Source organism: Copadichromis virginalis, linkage group LG14, assembly GCF_057382275.1.
Source record: "Copadichromis virginalis isolate Kocher_CV1m ecotype Utaka linkage group LG14, C_Virginalis_male_GT1.1, whole genome shotgun sequence".
Classification (NCBI taxonomy): Eukaryota; Metazoa; Chordata; class Actinopteri; order Cichliformes; family Cichlidae; genus Copadichromis; species Copadichromis virginalis.
In genome coordinates this window covers 20187600-20210139 of record NC_140631.1, presented here as the reverse complement: position 1 = coordinate 20210139, position 22540 = coordinate 20187600, and the positions used below count along the sequence as shown (strand labels likewise).

Genomic DNA, 22540 nt, shown 5'->3' with positions numbered 1-22540 from the left:
CCTGTTTTTCTGTAAAATTACCATGAAAATGCACAATACTGAAAATTACTCACAATGTAATTATTTTTTTGTTTTTTCTTCTTTTTTTTCAGAACCCCCCTTTATAGGTAGTGTGCATACCTTTATTTATGTGTTACTTTATGACTTTATTTATTTGTAGGTAAATATACTTTGTTGTAATTGAAAAATACATTGAAATTTTGTTTTAATACAGTGAAATTATACCTTTAATCACCAGTGTTATCCCCTCAAAAAAGAATTGAGTGTGTGCTGGTGACATATAATAAAATATTAAAGCAACAAGTAAATAAGCATTAAAGTGAAAGGTTCACATTATTAGAGAAAATCAAGAAAAGCTTTGAACTTGGTACTTTTCAATGTGATCATCAGTGCTTTCGGGACTGACAGGTCTGCCATAATAATGTGAAATCCATGCAGACTTTGGCCACATTGAATTAACTTTTTTATATATTGTCTGTGGTTATCACTAAAACCTGTCACCTTTATAGTCTGTTCTGTCAGCCGCAATACAAATGTATAAAATAGAATTGGCACCAAATCACGACTAAGTATTTACTGATTTTGTTTACTGTGCAACACAAGTTACCATGGTGATCAAGCCAAAATATAAGAGCCTGTTTTGTGACATTGAAAAATCTGACTTGCAGCTCAGGTCAAGTTAATCTTCCTTCAAAGTACACCTCTTGGCTTTCTACTGTATGTGAAAAATAGCTGTGCTTTATTTTGAAGCCTGAGCTCCAGCAGTTGTTTCAGTTTTATTGCTATAACGTTACTTACTAATTGCAAGTTGCACAGAAAACCATGTGAAAGTACAGGGAGTGCAGAATTATTAGGCAAATGAGTATTTTGCCCACATCATCCTCTTCATGCATGTTGTCTTACTCCAAGCTGTATAGGCTCGAAAGCCTACTACCAATTAAGCATATTAGGTGATGTGCATCTCTGTAATGAGAAGGGGTGTGGTCTAATGACATCAACACCCTATATCAGGTGTGCATAATTATTAGGCAACGTCCTTTCCTTTGGCAAAATGGGTCAAAAGAAGGACTTGACAGGCTCAGAAAAGTCAAAAATAGTGAGATATCTTGCAGAGGGATGCAGCAGTCTCAAAATTGCAAAGCTTCTGAAGCGTGATCATCGAACAATCAAGCGTTTCATTCAAAATAGTCAACAGGGTCGCAAGAAGCGTGTGGAAAAACCAAGGCGCAAAATAACTGCCCATGAACTGAGAAAAGTCAAGCGTGCAGCTGCCAAGATGCCACTTGCCACCAGTTTGGCCATATTTCAGAGCTGCAACATCACTGGAGTGCCCAAAAGCACAAGGTGTGCAATACTCAGAGACATGGCCAAGGTAAGAAAGGCTGAAAGACGACCACCACTGAACAAGACACACAAGCTGAAACGTCAAGACTGGGCCAAGAAATATCTCAAGACTGATTTTTCTAAGGTTTTATGGACTGATGAAATGAGAGTGAGTCTTGATGGGCCAGATGGATGGGCCTGTGGCTGGATTGGTAAAGGGCAGAGAGCTCCAGTCCGACTCAGACGCCAGCAAGGTGGAGGTGGAGTACTGGTTTGGGCTGGTATCATCAAAGATGAGCTTGTGGGGCCTTTTCGGGTTGAGGATGGAGTCGAGCTCAACTCCCAGTCCTACTGCCAGTTTCTGGAAGACACCTTCTTCAAGCAGTGGTACAGGAAGAAGTCTGCATCCTTCAAGAAAAACATGATTTTCATGCAGGACAATGCTCCATCACACGCGTCCAAGTACTCCACAGCGTGGCTGGCAAGAAAGGGTATAAAAGAAGAAAAACTAATGACATGGCCTCCTTGTTCACCTGATCTGAACCCCATTGAGAACCTGTGGTCCATCATCAAATGTGAGATTTACAAGGAGGGAAAACAGTACACCTCTCTGAACAGTGTCTGGGAGGCTGTGCTGCTGCTGCACGCAATGTTGATGGTGAACAGATCAAAACACTGACAGAATCCATGGATGGCAGGCTTTTGAGTGTCCTTGCAAAGAAAGGTGGCTATATTGGTCGCTGATTTGTTTTTGTTTTGTTTTTGAATGTCAGAAATGTATATTTGTGAATGTGGAGATGTTATATTGGTTTCACTGGTAAAAATAAATAATTGAAATGGGTATATATTTGTTTTTTGTTAAGTTGCCTAATAATTATGCACAGTAATAGTCACCTGCACACACAGATATCCCCCTAAAATAGCTAAAACTAAAAACAAACTACAAACTACTTCCAAAAACATTCAGCTTTGATATTAATGAGTTTTTTGGGTTCATTGAGAACATGGTTGTTGTTCAATAATAAAATTATTCCTCAAAAATACAACTTGCCTGATAATTCTGCACTCCCTGTAGTTGCTATGCTTTTCCATGTATGGGATACATATTGCCCAGGTATTTAACTGGTACATTACAGTTAAATTTTTTTGTCCAGTTTATGCTCGCATTTAGCAAAACATGTTTCTGTATTTTGTTCTTGTTTTCAGGAGAAGTGTTGGATTTGAACGCAACACATCAGACATTTATTTGTGCAGATTTTGAGTCAAAATGACTTGTCTTGTAAATTTCAATTCACAGTGTGTTAAAATAAACATTTGCCATCCTTTTCTACATTCACACAGTGCAGTAATTATCTGCAAATTATACATTAAAAAAAAGCAATTATCCAGAAAACCTTGAAGTAGATATAATCATTTCGTTCCTAGATGCACACATACTTTATTTTCTTCATGGGGACATCTGAATTGGACTCCAAGCTAGCCAAAACAAATCTATTACATTAGCAGTGTTAGTCTAATAGCATTACTTTACATTCCAGTGGGATGAGACACTTAATGATGGGACACTTAAGTGAATAAATGAATGTGACTGTCTGGCTGTGACAGCGGTAAAAAGGAAGTTAAATGCAGTCAAGGTACATATATTATCCAGATAGCACTAACTGAGACTATTGCTTAGGGATTCAGAGTCCACCCTGTGACATTTATTTATTACTAGCACAAATGCACAGAGATTTCCAGGCTCTGAAGTGTTTTGCAATGTGTTTCTCATTCAAACTGCTAAACTTGCAATTAGTGGAAATGCTAACTCACACCTATATCGCTGCCAGTCCTACCTCAAAGACCTTTTTGGAGCACGTGACAGAGGCCGCCTGAACATACTGAATACTTAAGTGGTAGCAGTTTCTTTGGGGAAACGTCCGATGATGGGCATCATAAACCTCGGATTTGGGACACAGAGTCAGTCTATAGGCTACGTCCTACTCATCTTGGGGATGGATCGTGAAAAAAAAAATACAGTGTGAGACTAAAATTTTTTAATGTTTTTGAAAGAGTGCCATGCTAAGATCACAAGAACAAGTCAACACATCAAACAGTAACCAAAAGCAGAGTTCAGAGGAAAATGGAAAATCCCTGTTTAGCTTTTTGTCAAAGAAAAAATTTCCTTAGATGTTAAAGTCATGCCAGAGACATACCGTGTCCTGGCAGCATATCAGGCCACAACAATGACCCACTGAATGCTTGAGCAGGAGCTTCTTAAAAGTAATCAAGTCAAACTGTGTGTCGTACTTGTAGTAAATAGCGCACACCTTCTTCCCCACACTTTTCAAGTGTAGAGTTGGTTTCACATGCAGACACATCTAGATCATGGTGTTGTATTTTAGTGATTTCAGTTATTATTTTACCTGGCCAGTATAAGACAAGATGCGTGCTTATTGAATGTGCAATAGAGTGCAAAATTGTGTTTGCTATCATCTGTAAAGCCAGGATGTTAGTCTCTAATGCATAAACACAGTGTGCTCTTATTTGGAGGTGAGGCAAAATATGCATACACTGCAAAATGGAAAAGTCTGCTCATCCCTCTTCCAGTTGTATTTTCCTTAATAAGCATGTCTACATTTTAGACTTTGTACTTTTAAATATTAAAATGTATGAGATGATGATTATGAGACGTCTTATTAGTCGAATTACTCATGATGCAGATGAAGATTTTCTCACACTTTTGTGCCGTTAAATGCTGTAAAGTCAGGAATACTTGAAGACCAGAATCTACAGCCCCAATGTGAAATCAGTGTTGCTCTATGGTACAGAATATTGGAAGATGACAAAAGCTGCCACCAATAAGATGCAGAACTTCATCAACAGCTGCCCAAGCAAAATTTTGGAGACCTTTTGGCCAAAGATCTGTAATCACGACCTGTGGGGGAAAAGCAAAGCAAGTAGCTATACAGGTAGAAGATGCATTAGACATACACTGAGGAAACCGGGCAACAAGATCACCAGACAAGCCCTGACATGGAGCCCACAAGTGAGGAGAAGAAAAAGAGGTAGGCTAAAGAAAACATGGTGAAGGGACCTCTGAAAAGATATCGAACAGGATACTTGGCACCAGATTGAGAAAATTGCTCCAGGCTGAGTGTGGGACAGGCAGTATTTGAACAGGAAGTAAAACTTCAAATTGATTTCAGTTTTTCAGACAGTGCTGTGGATGTTTAGACCAACCCTATGGCGACACTGGAAGTGCAATGTATGTTTAGTGTGTGTGCAGAGCAGGTGAGCAAAGCAGAATGCGTCTTACTAATGAGCTACAGACAAACAAACATGCTTAACTTGTCTTTTGGCCCCACCGCAGCATCATGAAACTTTTAGTTTTCATTTATTTAGCATCTACAAACTACATTACTAAGAAATCGCAAGCTGCAACTGGTAAAAATGTAAGTGTTCAATGTTTGTGAACACATCATGGAAGGAGGGGCTGGAGCCAGCTACTATAGGTCCAGAGACAGGGTCCACCCTGGACTGGTCACCAGTCTGTTTTAGGGTTAACACAAAGAGACAAACCAATACACGAACTGCGATCAAGTAAAATTACCAAATCAATGCGATACAAATTTTTACCCAAATGCAATTGATTGATTCAAAACTTTACAATCACTGCCTGAATGCCCTCACAGCAGTTACATAATAGAAGCTCTAAAGCAAAAGTGAGGTATCACCATACCTGCTGCTGTCAGGTCCACTTAGTTTGACTTCTGTTTCCAATCAGTAGAGATGTCAACAACGTGCTGTACTTACCGTTTGTCACAGTGAATGGTGAGATTTGCTTCATTTGTTTCATTAATCCTGACAAGGAGACGGTAACCTGTGCAGCCTCAGGGCCATATCCTCACAGCACAGCTCTCTCTGGAGACTTCTACAACACCATGTGGTCTCCATAGTGAACAAAATGAAAGAAATTATATTTGACCCTAAAGGTATATGGATACATGACCCAGTGGTGTTTAAGGCTGTACAACAGAGCAGGTTAGCTCAGAATCAGAATCAGAATACTTTATTGATCCCTGGGGGAAATTATTTCATATAGGTATTTGGGCATCTATATAGATACATGTTTTAAATGGGAAGTTTATGTTGATTTTTATGTTAGAAATTAACAAACAGACTTCATTTTCAATGCAGCACTGAAAGGTTTGCTATTTGGGATGGCAGTCCGGCTTGACTCACTTGCAGTAAAAACAAAATCTAACATCTTTCCTAAATTATAGGAAAGAGTATCAGTCTCTCCAGTCAAAATATGAAATAAATGTGATTCATCACATTTATAAAATTGCCAGTGATCCATCCCATATATTTTTCCAGAGTATGAGCTACTATCCTCAGGGAAATACAGGAAGGTAATGACCAGGGGTCTCAAACTTAAATGAGCTGTGGGCCACTGCTGGCACTGTCATCTCATTGGAGAGCCTCTTTAGTGTTTAAGTAGTACAAAAAACAAACAAACAAACAAGAAAACACCCTCAAATATTTCCGAAAATGAAGTGTTTTGTTTTTTTAAATTTCAATTTACCCTGGGGCAGACCCAGGACACGCTGGAGAGATTATGTCTCTCGGCTGGCCTGGGAACACCTTGGTGTTCCCCTGAATAAGCTGGAAGAGGTGGCTGGGGAGAGGGAGGTCTGGGCTTCTCTGCTTAGGCTGCTGCCCCCGCAACCCGGCCCCGGATAAAGTGGAAGAAGATGGATAAATTTCAATTATTGTGTAACAAGACAAAACTGCAATTGTGAACGCAATTTTTTTTTCTCACTGAACTGAAGCGTTTCATTGAACTACCAAATAAACAAGTTGTTACTCTCTTTCTGGCTGCTATGATTTTGTTTATATTTGACAAAATAAAAATGCAGACATAAGTGTACACATTAGTTTTTGACTGCTAGTGAAAATTGTTTTCACAAACAACTCTCTCACTGAACTAACACAGCCAATCCCTCAACATGTTTGTACTCTCTGCTCATATTAAATCATTTTTTGCTTTTTAAAGAACTTAATTTAACACTGCACTCAACAACAAACAAATCCTCCCTAACAGAAAAAGTAACTTCAAGGGCCAAATCGCATTATATTTCCTCACGTCAATATACGGGCTGCAAGTAGGGGTGACGTGGGCCGCTAGTGGCCCCCGGACCACAAGTTTGAGACCCCTGGTTTAGAGGAAGCAGCTCCAAAACTAACTGCTATAAACTCTCATTCCCTCTCATTTCTTACATATACAAATAAGGATTTAGTGCCACATCAGCATGTACTTTAATGTATCAAACAAATGTGTATTAACCAATTAATTAACTTATTTATTTTTCTGACTGAACAGCTTTTCCAGGTTTTCATCAAAGACTTAGAAAACTTGTCCTGTAGTTTTTTAGTTAAATCTGGAACTATTGCTGAACTATAAACTATAACTCAGTAAAACATCTCTGCCTAAGTAAGCCATTATTTGTCAGTGAAGGCTGATATTAGATGATATTATAAATGGTTAAGCTGGGGAACATTAAAGCAGACTTTTTCTCTAAATCTCATGATGCATTTTTTTTCAGTAATGATAAAGAGCAAAACAAAATACAAGAAAATGAGGTCACTACTTTACATCAATAGACTAAATTTTTAGGGAATAATTATTCAGACAATGAAATGGTCATAATCTGGGGGAAGATCCGTCTTTTGCTGTCTCTGATCTGTTTCTCAAGATTTTTTCTTCAGTTTCTGTCTCCTGAATTTGTCCCTGTCAGGTTACAGCTGAATTATTATAAAATTATACACTTTAAATTAAAATGTTATTTTATACAGTGATGATGACAGAATTGACCGGGATGAAATCACTTTTCCATCCTTCTTGATTCATGTAAATTATGGCCTAATCAGCTGTTCTGAAACAGGAAACAATGCTTTATTCGTTAATGTAAAACTCAAACATGACATAAGGATTCAGTGGGAAAGCATAAATGATAACAAAAAGAGTGCAATGTTTATTTTTGATTTTATAACGATTGATACATTTTCATTAATGCTTGTAACAAAAATAAACAACAAAAAACTACAGTAGTCAGGAAAATTTGACTGAATCACCTAAAAATCATCACAGTGATTGCTGCTCTGCAAGGACGGCACAGAAAATTAGTTAAGAACTTCACAAACAAAGAAAGAAATATACAAATACAGCAATGAGAACATGATTCTTCACCCCCCCCCTCCCAAAAAAAATTTAAAAAATCCCACGCAAATTAAAATTGTTTGTGCAGTTTTATTTTGAGTGACTCATTTTCTCAAATTCCAACAAAGGTAAACACGGAAGCCTGATCGCATATTAACACCAGAGCTCTAAGAAAAACAAAACTATAAAGCACTTTTTATTTTTTTTTTAGAAACCCAATCACTCCAACATGTCTGCCACACCACAATCAGATACCATCAGTTATTACACCACTACAGCGAGTGATCACCAAACCAAACAAGCTGCTAGATAAGGTTTTGCAAACATCCTCCTCAGATACACAGAACGGTGTGTTGCTGTGAGGTGAATCCTTATGAATACCACAGTAATTAACATCTATACACTAAAACAACAGCATGAAAAATGAAAGCAGATGCAACATTAATTATCCAACAGCTTACCAGCCAGGTGCTTATTTACCAAAGGAGTTTACCTGTTTGGCTTCAGCAAAGACAAATGAACACACTGCGTTCTGTTGGCATGTTATTTAAAACTGAATGTCAGTAATAACCAAGATAGCTGATGGTTATAGGCAGGAGAATAGGAAAGCTGTTGGTTGGGGCATAAAGTAATGGAAGAACTGTGAAATGTCCACGTCCTGTACATGATGTTAGACAGAGGCCACCATTAATGTCCAACCATTGCAAACTGCTTTAAAGATCTGTGTCAGTACATAAAACTGAAATTACCACAATGTAAAACTTCAGCAGCAGCTGTACGTCTCACAGTTGGGCTTTTTTCTTAATCCAAACAGTGAGACATACTGTAGAACTTGGATTTTGTTTTTAATTCAAGTTTCGTAGGCTTGCATATCACATTCCAGCTCCACTGTTAAGTGATGCAGTTGTCAAATTGAAGAACAACCTTGTTGGAGCAGCTTTGAAAGGGTGTCTAATAACAAGGCTGTGAAATATACGGCTCATTGGCTCATTTGGAAATGAAGAGAGTGATCACTGATTATTGCTTAATGTTTCCTTAGTTTGACAATGAAAGTAAAATTCAGTTTCAAACCATTCTGTTGCTGATACATTACACTGTACTGTGAAACCTATAAAGGGATTTTTTTTATTAGTTCTATATGTGTCTGATCAATGAAATACAACTATTTTTAAAGTAAAAGGTCATATTCAAAGTAATAAAGAAATGGTATGGAGATTTTTATTATTTTATTCATAAAATTTCATGAAGACAAAGTGTTTTCACCAAATGGAATTACAAAATGAACAGACAAGCTGCTCTGAGCCTATTACAAACCCTGGAGAGGTCGCCAATCAACACCGTGCCCAGTTATCCCAACTGACCATAGAGACAAATGTCTTGTCACAGTTTCAGGGTTAGTAGCTTTTCCAAATGCCTCCTTTCCATGAAGAGTGATTGATGATGAAAGGAGGTGCTGGTAAAATCCAACTGGCGCTGTAGACGGGACAGGCTTTAAACTCACAGGGCCAGTCTCTCCAAGCGTATCGAACAGCAGCGACTTCAGACGACTGACACACAGCAGCTGACACCTGGATGGTGGTCAGATCCCACCCCACTATAGGAGTTTGAAGCCAAAGGGACTTAGGCCCACATGGAGCCCAAATATCCGAGCAACAGACCTTGATTAAAAAGACAAGAGAACAACAAGTGACTTTGACTTAGAAGTCATCACAGCAAGTACTGACTACAGCTAAATATTCTTTAAGTGCATGATTATAAGAGTACAACTACAATAGTAAATAATCTAAGAAGTAACTTAACCAGGCTGTACAGACTATTCTACAATGTTTCTCATTGATATGCACACACACAACCTGCACACCAGTAGGGACAGTGTTGGAATGCAGGGTGCAACGGTCCAACGAGTCTACATGTGCTTTGTGGATTTGGAGAAAGCGTCCCTCAGAGGATCCTGTTTGAGAGGGTTCAGGAGTATGGGGTATCTGACCCACTGCTATGAGCCATTCAGTTCGGTGGCTCTTGGACTTCACCCAGTTTGTTGGTTTTGAATTTGTTGGCTTCAAAAGGCGTAAGCTTTATAGGGTGGCAGCCTCCAAATTGGACTGGAACCTCCAAGTCTGAGACCATGGTTCTCAGCAAAAAAAGGGATGGTGTTCTCACTCCAGATCAGGTGCTTTGTTGTAATTAAGTTAGGATGAGTTGCTGCCCCAAGTAGAGTAGTCTAAGTATCCTGGGGTCTGGTTAACAATTGAAGGGAGAGGGGAACTGGAAAATGACAGATTGGTACAGCTTCTGCATTGATGGATGTACCAATCTGTTGTGGTGAACCAAGAGCTGAGTATAAAAGCAAAGTTTTTGATTTACCAGCTGATCTACATTCCTACACTCACTTATGGCGACAAGCTCCAAGTAATGACTGAAAGAATAAGATCGCAGATACACGTGGCAAAAATAAGTGAAGTGTGGCTGGGCTTAGTTTGAGAGACAGTTCAGTCATTCAGAAAGCACTCAAAGTAAAGCCATGACTCCTCCACATCACATTGAGCCAGTTGAGGTGGTGGCATCTGATTAGAACGCTGCCTGGGCGAGGTGTTATGGATATATTCCACCAGGCAGATATCCTGGGGTAGGCCCAGGACACGCTGGGCATATCCTGGGGTGGGAAGGCAATGGTGTTCCCCCAGATGAGGTGGAGGTGGTGGCTTGAGGCCAACTGTCTAGGTTGTTTTCCCCATGACTTGGCCCCAGATAAGCAGAACAAAATGGATGGACGGATGGATATCTTGCTGTAGGACACTTTTGAAAGGGGTCTAGGGATACAAATGTCAACCCTAAAGTTTTAGGATTTGCGCTAACTCAAGCTTACATCCCTGCCACCCTTACCTCAAAGATGTCTTTGGATGATGTGACAGAGACTGCCTGGTCATAGGTAATGTTGACGTACATCTGAGTGGATGCAATTTCTTTGGGGAAAGGTCCGAGGAAGGGCACGTTCTCTTCCTCATAAGCCACAGCCCTAGCACCCAGTGTCAGTCTATAGGCTACATCCTGCTTGTCTCTGGGATGGATCCTGAAACGGAAAAACCACATCAGTATTTTTATAAACAATCCAATTGTCATATAAACTAGAATCCAATATTTGTACTCTCAATACTTTGTATCTGTTTAGAGTTAGCTTTACACTAGCCGTACCACTGAAAAATAATCAACGCCATCATCAAATACATAATTCTTTCCCTCATAAGTGATTATGATGACATTAGATAAATTCAGTAATCTGCACTGGATTGTACGTTTCTTAAATGGAGTTTTAAGCATCACTCATCTCTTTCCCACCAATGCAGAACCAATTCTGCCATTGTAAGTGAAAAACAGCCTGCATGTTAATTCCAGTACCTAATCTAGAACTGATACTACCAGGTTAGACACCTACCTTATAGACAAGAGGTAAAATTGGCATGTTCCTCTCATCAGGTAAGGGTCAAGTACCACTTACCAACTCCATCCTCTTTTCCATAAATTGCCACTTTTGGCTCCAAAAATTGCAACATTTACAGCTAGCCTTGACTTTGGTATTTTCACCATCCACAAACAATCAGTGACATCAGAGGGGTATGTTCCTTTTTTCTTTTTTTTTACCTAGTCTATTTTCATCCCCAAATGTGACAGGTGTGCCTCAGCTTGTAGAGTGGATAGACCAATGGCTATTTATAGTTTTGAGGTTTAATCCCCACCTTCTCCTGTCCACATGTAGAAGAGTCCTTCGCCAAGACACCAAAACCCACTTGGCATCTGACGAGAGGAGAGCTCCTTGTGGCTATTGAATGTTGGGTAGAATGCTAAAAATATTAGCTAAAAAGAGTTGTACAGTCTGTCCATCTTAAGACAGTACAATGTGACTGACATACCTTTGAGAAAAATTTGCCTATTAAAGGCGGCCTCTGAAATGTTGATGGTTATGTATGAAAATACAGTTTACATTGTTGGGTTAGGTTGCATACTAATACTCAACTGGATAGAGAACTGCATCACATGTCTGTTAAATAATGAAGAAGTGGAGAAAGCTCATTTGAGACTTAATTTCTTTGTAAGTGAACAAACCAAATAATTCTGCATGGGATCCAGTAATTATTTCCCCCACTGTACACACTAGATATAACAAAAATTCTATGCTTTCACTTGTTCTTACGTGCCATACGGCGAAGTTGCATCTGGTAAATCCAAAGCCACAGCCATGAAGGTTTTCTTCATCCTGAGGTTAGGAACAAAACCAAAGTCTGCTGTTTGGTGCCAGCGGATGTTTGGAAAGCCATCATCTTTGGAGGTCTTTATGTAAGTGGACAGCTGCACATGTAGAGGAATCACTCATCACCATTGCAACACAATAAACAATGTTATAAATCGGCCTATGTTACACTTATACTGAAAAGAGAAGCCCATGTGTTGTTGGATGCTACAGTGCTACAGTAATGGTGCACCTACACCAAAAATGTTTCAAGTTTACTCTTTGTTAGTGTTAAACCAATGCCTAACAGACCTGGACAAACCCAAAGGGGAAGTCAGGAGCTGTTTGCCCCCCTGAGCCCTGATGAAATGCCATCCTCCAGTCATCAATCATAGCCGGGAAGGAACAGTTGTACTTGTCCTGGTTATACTCTGCATTGGCCTCACCTGAAAATGTGATAAACCCCAGAAGTTTATGTGAGTCACTGAATACGCCAAACCTACCTGTGATATAAGGAGTCTTACCTTGGTACCAGAGGGCCCCTTTGATGGTCATATTGAGCAATGGGTGGATCATTGAATTCCACAAAATAGAATTTTTTTTAGGTCTGAGATCACGACATGGAGAAAACATGCACAGTGCAGTTAGTACAGACCATGTTTGATGGGTATTAAACACACAGAAACAACTGCTGTCTTAACTTCAGTCAGACAGCTGGAGAATGTGTCTTTATGTCCTTACCCGTCTACAACTGGCACTTCTTGACACTGTTTCAGGGCTCTTGAAGATGACCACACTTCGACCGGTGTGCCACCCCAACAGGACTCCACCAGTCCTATGGGGTACTTCAAGGTCTCATACATGTAACGTCCAAAGAGCCAGCACACAGCAGAAAACTCTTCCACCACACCTGGAAACACAGCTGTTCATTAATCAACCAGTATAACGCAAGCTAAGAGCGGTATATATGCATCATGGTTGATATTTATTTGACCTGAGACCATATTCTAATGTCATATGTTGAAACCACAATAAAACCATAGCTTGAATTTAGGGAGAGATGCAAAGTACTATATGAATGTTCAATGATCCAAAACAAAACCTTTAAGTATAAACACATTTTCCAATATCTCAATAAATACTTAAAATGAAAATAAAATCTTATCTTACTGGCAGTGGGCACAGACCAGGGAATCTCTACTTCTATCAGATCCATTAACTCGATGCCACTTGTGTTCAACGCTACCATAAAAGGCCTGACATAAGGATACTTAGCAACAACAGACAGCTCCTCTGTTGCATTGAAAATCTGGTGAAGAGTGAGTAAACAAAATAGATATGCTTTAACAAATGATTAAATACATTTTAAGAAGAAACTGCTTTTTGCCTTATATGTTTGATGGCTCTTTTGTAATTGGGCAAAGATGCAGAGGGTTTTGGCATGTCCCAGCTGACACCAGGTATAAGGCAAAATCTGAATGTCAGCACAGAGACAGACAACCTTACCTGAGTCATGTTAAACCACATGTTGCTCTGCCCTCCACACATCCAAATGTCTCCAAACAGCACATCTGTAAGAGTAGCTGAATCGTTCTGAACTTTTGCTGTCACATTATATGGACCACCAGCAGCAACAGGGTCAAGGGTCACTTGCCAAATGCCTTTAAGAAAAAGAAACAAAACTTTTAGCTATGTGTAACATTGTAGCATCTATGAAACATGATCAAGACAAATTCATAGACTGAATCTGAGGCACAACATGCTGTTACTTTTACTAGGTCAGTGACCACAGTTACAGAATACAAGCCCCAAAACAAAAGTGAGGTACCCGCTATATCTGCTGCCGTCAATTTCACTTAGTTTGAATATAGTACAGACATCAGGATAAATCCCGTCTTTGACAACAACGTGCTGTACTTACCGTTTGTCACAGTGACCAGTGAGGCTTGCCGTTTAAATAAACCTAACAAGGAGACGGTAACCTGTGCACCCTCGGGGCCATATCCCCACAGCACAGCTCTCTCTGGAGACTTCTGCAGCACCATGTGGTCTCCATAGTAGGAGGCAAAACGCAGCTTCCCATCTACACACACCAACAAGTTTTATTGTTTTATTACACTGAAAAAAAAAACAAGCAAGATTAATGCTGCCTATGTCAGCCCAGGACACTTGCAAAAGATAGTGTTCGTCTCAGCAATTTCACTTCCTGGTTATTTAAAGTTTCAAGGAATCATAAAACTTGTGCAGATGAATAAAAAACACAACATAAAAAATTGAGTCCGGTTAGATTTACATTAAGTAGGTCAAGGCTTGCTGGAAACTCGAAAACTGCCACAATATGCAGCGTAAAGATAATGCACTCACCACAAGTGTGAAGAGAAGCTAAAAGTGCAAAAACAACACAAAGTGTAGCAGCCATGATCACACGATCACATGATTAATAGAAAGCTGTGGGGAAAAGTCACGCGCTTGTTGGCGAAAGTCCATGTAACAGATACAAACGTCACTTGCGTTTCGGGACTCGGTATTTGTGCGTCGATGTCGTGACGTCATCCAGCAGCTGACGCGCAAATCTCGTGATCCTTCAAAATAAAAGCCAAAGAAATCAACCGCGTTTTTAGTAATTCCGAAACGTCCGGAGCTCTATTCCACGAAACATTTTGTCCAAATTTGATAAACAATTATGATGATAAATAATTCACATTATTTAATCTCTTCTTGTGTTTTTTTGTTGTTGTTGTTGTTGTTGTTTTTTTTTTTACATTTATCGGATACTAAGACATCCATCACAGCTGATTTAAATGGATAAATTACCTTCTCAACATGTCTTGAAGTTCTCCAGAGGCCTGGTAATGAACTAATCGTGTGATTCAGGTGTGTTGACCCAGGCTGAGATCTAAAACCTGCAAGGACACCAGCCCTTGTGGACTGGGATTGGGGACCCCTGCTCTAAGAGACAATACCAGATATATGACCCTGAAAAATTTTCCATCTAGTACAGTGGTTCTTAACCTTGTTGGAGGTACTGAACCCCACCAGCTTCATATGCGCATTCACTGAACCCCTCTTTAGTGAAAAATAAAATGTGATTTTTTTACTGGTGCACAAAATGAGCCATGCATGTCATGGCGAAGGCTCTGCCGAACCCCTGAGACCGACTCACCGAACCCCTAGGGTTCGATCGAACCCAGGTTAAGAACCACTGATCTAGTAGAACTCTTTCAAACACACTTGTGTCCCTTTGGAGTCATAAATTGAACATAAATTTACAGAAACCATTAATGTCTCCTCTGATTTAAAATAAATAAAACACTACTAGGAGTAACTGTGACAACCACAATGGGCATAATATGTCTTTTTTCCTTTAAGCATTAGATTTAGTGCAATCTGCAGTAAATTAGTTGCTGCAAACTTTAGTATAAACATTTACATTATGCATTTAAATAATTTCCTCTTGACAGGGAAATTTTCATCATGCTAGACTAAAATCAGAATCAGAATACTTTATTGATCCCTGGGGGAAATTATTTTTTTGTTACAGTGCTCCATTATAAACCAACATAAACCAACATTAACAAGACAGACAATACGCTAACTAAGAATAGTACAATATATACATACATATATATATATATATATATATATATATATATATATATATATATATATATATATATATATATATATATATACATAAGTCACTCATTAATAAATAGCTGGAAAAGAAACATGTGTAGTTGTAGCAGTAACCAGTGTGTTAAGTGGATGCGTTGTACAGGGAGATGGCCACAGGCAGGAAAGATTTCCTGTGTCGTTCAGTGGTGCAGTCTCTCACTGAACGTGCTCCTGTGACTGACCAGCATGCCATGGAGTGGGTAAAAATACCCCTATTTACAAAATCACTCACAAAACCTTCATATTTTAATATGAAAGCATAGCGTGCGGGCTACTGCCATATTGCTTTGTTACCGCAACAGTAGAGGCCGCTGTGAAATTCAATATCAAATTCAAATATCACACATTTGACCTGACAAGCACTCTTTGTCTGTTCCCTCACCCAGGACCTATTTGCCATGGGAGACCCTATCAGGAGGCAAAAGCCCCCCAGACAACATAGCCTCTGCGATCCCTGGGACACACAAGCTCCACCACCATGACCATTAAATAACCAGGAAGTGAAACTGCTGAGAATAACAATCACTTTTGCAAGAGTGTCCTGGGCAAACATAAGCAACATTAACATATGTTTTTCAGTGTAACAAAACAGTAAAACTTGTTGGTGTGTGTAGCTGGGAACTTGGACTTTGCCTCCTACTGTGGAGACCACATGGTGCTGCAGAGAGAGCTGTGCTGTGGGGATATCGAGGGTGCACAGGTTACCATCTCTTTGTCAGGATTATAAAAACAGCAAGCCTCACTGGTCATTGTGACAAATGGTGAGAACAGCACGTTGTTGTCAAAGACGGGATTTATCCTGACATCTGTACTGAATTCAAACTAAGTGAACCTGGCAGCAGCAGATATAGCGGGTACCTCACTTTTTTTAGGGCTTCTGTTATGTAAATGTAGTCGCCGACCTAGTAGCAGTAACAGCATGTTGTGCCTCAGATTCAGTCTCTGAATTTGTCTTGATCATGTTTCATAAATGCTACAATGTTACACACATAGCTAAAGGTTTTTGTGTACTGGTACGGTCTATTTTCTATAGTTCACGTGTCATGAACATTTGATGAGTGACCCTTGACCCCATTGCTGCCGATGGTCCATACAGTGTGACAGCAAAAGTTCAAAACAGTAGAGCTACTTTTACAGATGTGCTGTTTGGAGACATCTGGCTGTGTGGAAGGCAGAGCAACATGTGCTTTAAGGTGAGTCAGGTACGGTAAGCCAAGTGAACAACACACCATATCGATAAAGGTTTATTTTAGGCAAGCAGCATCGTGATGCAGTGGTCGATGCTGTCGCCTCAGTGGAGGTGCTAGCCCTTTCTGTGTGTCATTTGTATTTGCTCTCTGTGCCAGTTTGGGTTTCCTCTCAGTGCTTTGCTTTCTTTCCACAGTAAAGACATTCTTGTTAGGTTGACCGGTCATTCTACATTGGTCATAAGTGTGGGTGTGGGAGTGCATGGTTGTCTGTTCTCTGTGCTGGCATTCGGGTTGTGCCTCTTACCTGCTGTCCGCTTCCTCTTTGCCAAAGTGCAAAACCAAAATATTTCATGCTTAAAAGGTATTTATTCATGTGATGAAACATATTTATTTATTACTTTGGTTTGAATCCCTGATCAGTTATCAAGACAGTAAACAGTAAAAGTAATACACTTTGCCCTGGAAGTCAGTTACCAGACTATATATATATATATATATATATATATATATATATATATATATATATAGGTGGGATGGCTGTTTGTAATTACCTTTTGTTAGAACTAATTGCCAAAATGAAAGAGATGCTAATTTTGAGTTAGTGCCTTAAGCTTTAATTTAACAAAGCAATGGTTATTAAAGGATGTTCCAGTAATTAACAATTGATGCAAAGAGTGTGAATTCAAATCCTGGTCTACCCTAAATCTGGCCTTTTATGTTCACTCTTTTTAAAAAATTTGAGCCTTTGCAATGAAATGATCATTTTTGCAGGTTGTTCTGGTTTATATAACCTGCATAAATGTTTCTGGACATAGAAAGATTGACTACATGTTTCTGGAACAGAAAACCTCACGTCAGAGTTGTTCACTAAATCTGCTTTCAGGAATAGGGCCTTGGCTCATTAATGCTTTTAAAAAAAGGAAACACAGTAGTCAGAGAAATTGGGTTGAATCTCCTAAAATCACAGTGATTGCTGTTCTGCAAAGAAAGCACAAAAAATGACTTGAAACAAGCCCATCACAAGGTGTGCTATATGCCATGAAAGTCATGTCATGTAGTATGCCACACCACAAACAGATATCATCAGTTATTGTGCCACAAGTTTCTCAAACATCCTCCTCAGATACACAGAACGGTGTGTTGCTGTGAGGTGAATCCTTATGAATGCCACAGTAATTAATATCTATACACTAAAACAACAGCATGAAAAATGAAAGCAGATGCAACATTAATTATCCAACAGCTTACCAGCCAGGTGCTTATTTACCAAAGGAGTTTACCTGTTTGGCTTCAGCAAAGACAAATGAACACACTGCGTTCTGTTGGCATGTTATTTAAAACTGAATGTCAGTAATAACCAAAGATAGCTGATGGTTATAGGCAGGAGAATAGGAAAGCTGTTGGTTGGGGCATAAAGTAATGGAAGAACTGTGAAATGTCCACGTCCTGTACATGATGAGGCCACCATTAATGTCCAATCATTGCAAACTGCTTTAAAGATCTGTGTCAGTACATAAAACTGAAATTACCACAATGTAAAACTTCAGCAGCAGCTGTACGTCTCACAGTTTGGCTTTTTTCTTAATCCAAACAGTGAGACATATACTTTTATGTTGTTTTCATTGATTTACTCTAAGTTTAACAGGCCTGCATATCACATTCCAGCTCCATTGTTAATCAGTGTAATTGTCAAATTGAATGACAACCTTGTTGGAACAGCTGTGAAACTGCGTCTAATAAAAAGGCTGTGAAATATACGGCCCTTTGGATCTGATTAAAAGGAAATGGAGAGGGAATTACATTTCTGAATTGACTAGGTGAAATACACTATATTGCGCAGAATCCCTTTGCTTCATTAGCAGTTTCAGTTTGCCCATTCTCCTCTGCTGTCATAAATACTCATGAAGCGTAATCATGAGTAATCACTATGATTACTTTGGGTTTCTTTGGTTTCACACAGAAAGCAAAATTAAATTTCAAAGCATTCTGTTGCTGATATACCTTCTTTATGCAAACTGTCAAACCTTGAAGGGGTTATTTCTTTGTATTTCATTGCTCAAAAAAACTGATCTCATATTACCAGTGTTAGGACTAACGCGTTATTAAGTAATGCGTTACAGTAACTACGTTATTATTGTGGTAACGAGCACGGTAACTAGTTATTATGCCAAAACCAGGAACGCGTTACTCGTTACTGGGATTTAGATAGGCACGTTATTCGTTACTTCGTGTGGTGGCTATCGCGGAGCTTCCACAGATTCAGTAACATTAGCAAGTGGTGGAGGCCAGCAGGTGGATGAGAGAAAGGGGACGCAGGAGGAGGAGAGACCCGTAGCGGCCGCTGGTCCGAGTCAGGTGAACTGAACTTCAGGTAAGACGTTATGACCTGCAGTCTATCTGGGTCAGATATAACCCAAGTTTAGGTGGAGTTTATTTTCGTTGTGCTGACTTTTTCGTACTGCGTGCTAGCTAGCATGATGGAGTTTCTATACATCTGGGTGGGTTCTATGATGTTAATGATGTTGAACTTTATTTTGTTCATACGGTTAATTATTAGAGTTGCCAACCGTTCCCTAAAAAACGGAATCGTCTCGTATTCAGAGAAAATATTACGCGTTTGGTATTGAGGTGAAAAGAAACACAGTCCCAGACTTCAGCTACAATGAAAAAGACACAAAGCTGGAGTTATTCTGCGTCTTTACACTGTCAGCTGCCTCTTCTTCCCTCATTCTCTCCCCCTCCCTCTCCTGTTGCTACTTTAATCATGAAACTGATCAATGATCAGCTGATCAGCTTTTCCCTCTTGTTTATTTATCGTCCACTTTGCGCCAGAAAGAGGAAACCACCGGATGTCGCGTTAAACAACAGAAGCACGTTTGATCAGCTGTTGTTAGAATTTATTTAATATTAATTTCTAGTATCAGCTGATGTTGGCTGGAGCCACAGCTGTAAAAAAGCTGCTGGTCATGATATCAGTTTGTATATCTGGTGAGAGGGAAACATGAAGATGAAACCAGGAGATGTCCTTCCTGAATCATCAGAGCTGAACAGGTGATGGAGAAACAGGTTTACCTTTTAGCTGACATAAATGAGTTGAAGGGAAGTTATGAACTGTTTCTGAGAGACAAATAACCCCAGGATCCTTTTTTACGCTGACAGCTGGTAACTGTGCAGGGGCGGATCTAGCAAAGTGTTGCCAGGGGGGCATGTAGGGCATTAACAGGGAGAGGGGGGCACAAGGAAATACTTTCTTATTCTCATTTCAAATGTCTAGCTTTTAATAAATAATTATCTGAGTCTTACAACAAACGATTGATAGATTGATGCATATATACCATCAAGACAGTGAACATCACTGTCACAACAGTGTTTGTTTTCATTCAAAGGCTTTATGATTTTTGCTATAATGGTGGGCCAGTCTCTAGTCAAAATGCCCGGGCTGATTTTTTGCCCCAGTCCAGCCCTGTATGCAGCTCATCTGCAGTCTGGTGTTACCTACATCTTCCTATTCGGAAGGCAGAATTTCTGAGTTCTGAGTACAATCGAAAGCACCACGACTGCAGTTTTTGTGTTGGATGTAAAAAGCGCACATGACGCTGTGACGTAGGCTAGAATCATGCGGCGGTCAATGACGGTCCAGGCGTGGGATTCCTCTCGTGGAAATATGCACATTATCTTTTCCTTTCTGTTGGTAGGTGGCACAGTGCACTTGTGGCAAGTAAGCAAGCTAGAAGACTGGCAAAGTTATGGAAGAAACACATTAACAAGAGAATTCTGAGTAAAACCAAAGTTACTTTCCCTGGTAACTAGTTACTTTGAAAGTAACGAGTAACTTGAAGTAACTGAGTTACTTTTGATGGAAGTAACTAGTAATGTAACTAAGTTACTAATATAAAGTAACTTACCCAAACTATTTTTAAAGTAAAAGGTCAGATTCAATGTAATAAACAATAAATAAATGTTTATTATTATTTTATTCATGGTGTTTTCACCAAATGGAATTACAAAATGAACAGACAAGCTGCTCTGAGCCTATTACAAACCCTGGAGAGGTCGCCAGTCAACATCATGTCCAATTATCCCAACTGACCGTAGAGACAAATGTCTTCTGACATTTTCAGGGTTAGTAGATTTTCCAGACGCCTCTTTTCGATGAAGAGTGATTGATGATAAAAGGAAGTGCCGGTAAAATCTGACTAGTGCTAGAGAGACTTAAGCTACACAGAGCCCAAATTTCTAATCAAAAGCCCTCATTAAAAACACAAGAGAAGAGAAAAGGTATGACTTTGTCTTAGGAGTTAAAGATTCTAAAGATTGTTACACGTAAAACTTGGACAACCCACAAAAATAATAGAAAATAATAAAATAAGTGATTTAACTTTGCTCTGCAAAGTGTATCTCATTAACATGCAGATAATCTGCACACCCTTGGGGGCAGGCCTGGTATTGCAGGGTGCCAATTTAAGGTTCAGTGTCTTGCTGCACTGTCAACCCAGCAGTTAGTGTAAATGCTAACATCAACACTATATCGGTGCTGGCCCTAAAATGTCTTTAGAGGGAGTAACAGAGACCGCCTAGCCATAGGTAATGTTGATGTACAATGAAACAGTTTCTTTAGGGTAAGTTTCAAGAAAGACCATGTCCTTTTTCTTATAAGCCACCAGCTCAGGCATCCAGTGTCAGTCTATAGGCTACACTCTGTTTGTCTCAGGGATGGATCCTGAAACAGAAAAAACCATGTAATCTAACTGTTGTTATTTTATTTAATTATTAATTCATTGTGATGTCCCAGTTGGTAAGATAACAGAAGAAAATAAAAAAGTCTAACAGCATAAGCAGGTCACAACATGTGCATACTTTTTATTGAAGAAAAGCCTCCAGAAATCGGTTTCTCTGTTGATCTTTTCAGTTCTGGTACATTAAGAAATCTGTTGATGCTAGAGTTATGCCAGGGACAGCTTGTGTTTTGGCACTATATGAGAACAAAAGCAGAAACACTTTACTCTGAAGAAGCTTGAATGCAAGAATAGATGCTTTTCAACAAGTAGAACTGGAGCCCATTTCTCCAAATATACTCTTGCAGCAATATAAAGAACCCAATTGTTGTACATCATGATTTGGATTTTTTTTTATCCCAATTTCCATCCACCACCTTAGAAACACTTTTGTCTGTTACTAGTGAGTGAGTGAGTACAGATGATCAGCCATCAAGTGCCTTAAATCTGAGGGTTGCAGGCTTTTTGATCCACTGGATTTAACATTTAAAAGTTACCAACCTCATTATCACATACACAACGTTTTCCCCAAAAGTGGTCATGATGTCCTTAGTTAAAAGCGGTAATCTGCGCTGGTTGTTCTTCTAATAATTTCATCATAAAGTACATATCAGGTTTTAAAAAAGGAAGGTAATTTCCTCGAATCAGGTTTTAAGCATCACTCACCTCTTTTCCACCAATGTGCAGATCTAATTCTGCCATTGTATCTGAGAAACAGCACAGATGTCTATTCCAGTGCCTAATCTAGAACTGATATCAAGAGGACAAAAGACACATTAAAAAAAAAATCCTCATCTTACGGGTGGTGGGCGCAGACCAGGGAATCTCCACTTCAGCCAGATGCATTAACTCGCTGTCAAGACTGCTGTAACATAGCTCACATGAGAGTACTCAGTGAGAAGAGCCAGCTCCTCTGATGCATTAAAAATTGGGTGCAAAGTGAGTAAATTAATAAATAAATATGTTTCATCACATGAATAAATACCTTTTAAGCATGAAATATTTTGGTTTTGCACTTTGGCAAAGAGGAAGCGGACAGCAGGTAAGAGGCACAACCCGAATGCCAGCACAGAGAACAGACAACAATGCACTCCCACACCCACACTTATGACCAATGTAGAATGACCGGTCAACCTAACAAGAATGTCTT

At 39.4% G+C, this 22540-nt stretch overlaps 1 protein-coding gene across 2 annotated transcripts; it reads right to left on the bottom strand.

Annotated features, from left to right (window-relative positions):
• Positions 1-7317: 7317 nt before the first annotated feature.
• siae (sialic acid acetylesterase) lies at positions 7318-14292 on the bottom strand. 2 transcript variants are annotated; one of them, XM_085429804.1, is made up of 10 exons: positions 14115-14292; positions 13672-13833; positions 13257-13411; positions 12921-13059; positions 12492-12660; positions 12275-12357; positions 12063-12196; positions 11715-11869; positions 10409-10595; positions 7318-9183 (listed from the first exon to the last, which is right to left on the bottom strand). In XM_085429804.1, exons 1-10 carry the CDS (start codon positions 14167-14169, stop codon positions 8920-8922), a joined length of 1503 nt encoding a protein of 500 aa, XP_085285930.1. In that variant the 5' UTR covers positions 14170-14292; the 3' UTR covers positions 7318-8919. The 2 variants fall into 2 exon arrangements, with proteins under 2 accessions (XP_085285930.1, XP_085285931.1); XM_085429805.1 differs by having other exon boundaries at positions 13672-13868; positions 14115-14164.
• Positions 14293-22540: the final 8248 nt, after the last annotated feature.

What these genes read in the sequence shown, in the direction of transcription:
- siae (XM_085429804.1), bottom strand. Translation starts at nt 14,169, where the DNA reads ATGGCTGCTACACTTTGTGTTGTTTTTGCACTTTTAGCTTCTCTTCAC. An exon ending in AGCTTCTCTTCACACTTGTG is followed by an intron (nt 13,834 to 14,114) that starts GTGAGTGCATTA and finishes TGGTGTGTGTAG; the next exon opens with ATGGGAAGCTGCGTTTTGCC. An exon ending in GCAACTTCGCCGTATGGCAC is followed by an intron (nt 10,596 to 11,714) that starts GTAAGAACAAGT and finishes TTTCCGTTTCAG; the next exon opens with GATCCATCCCAGAGACAAGC.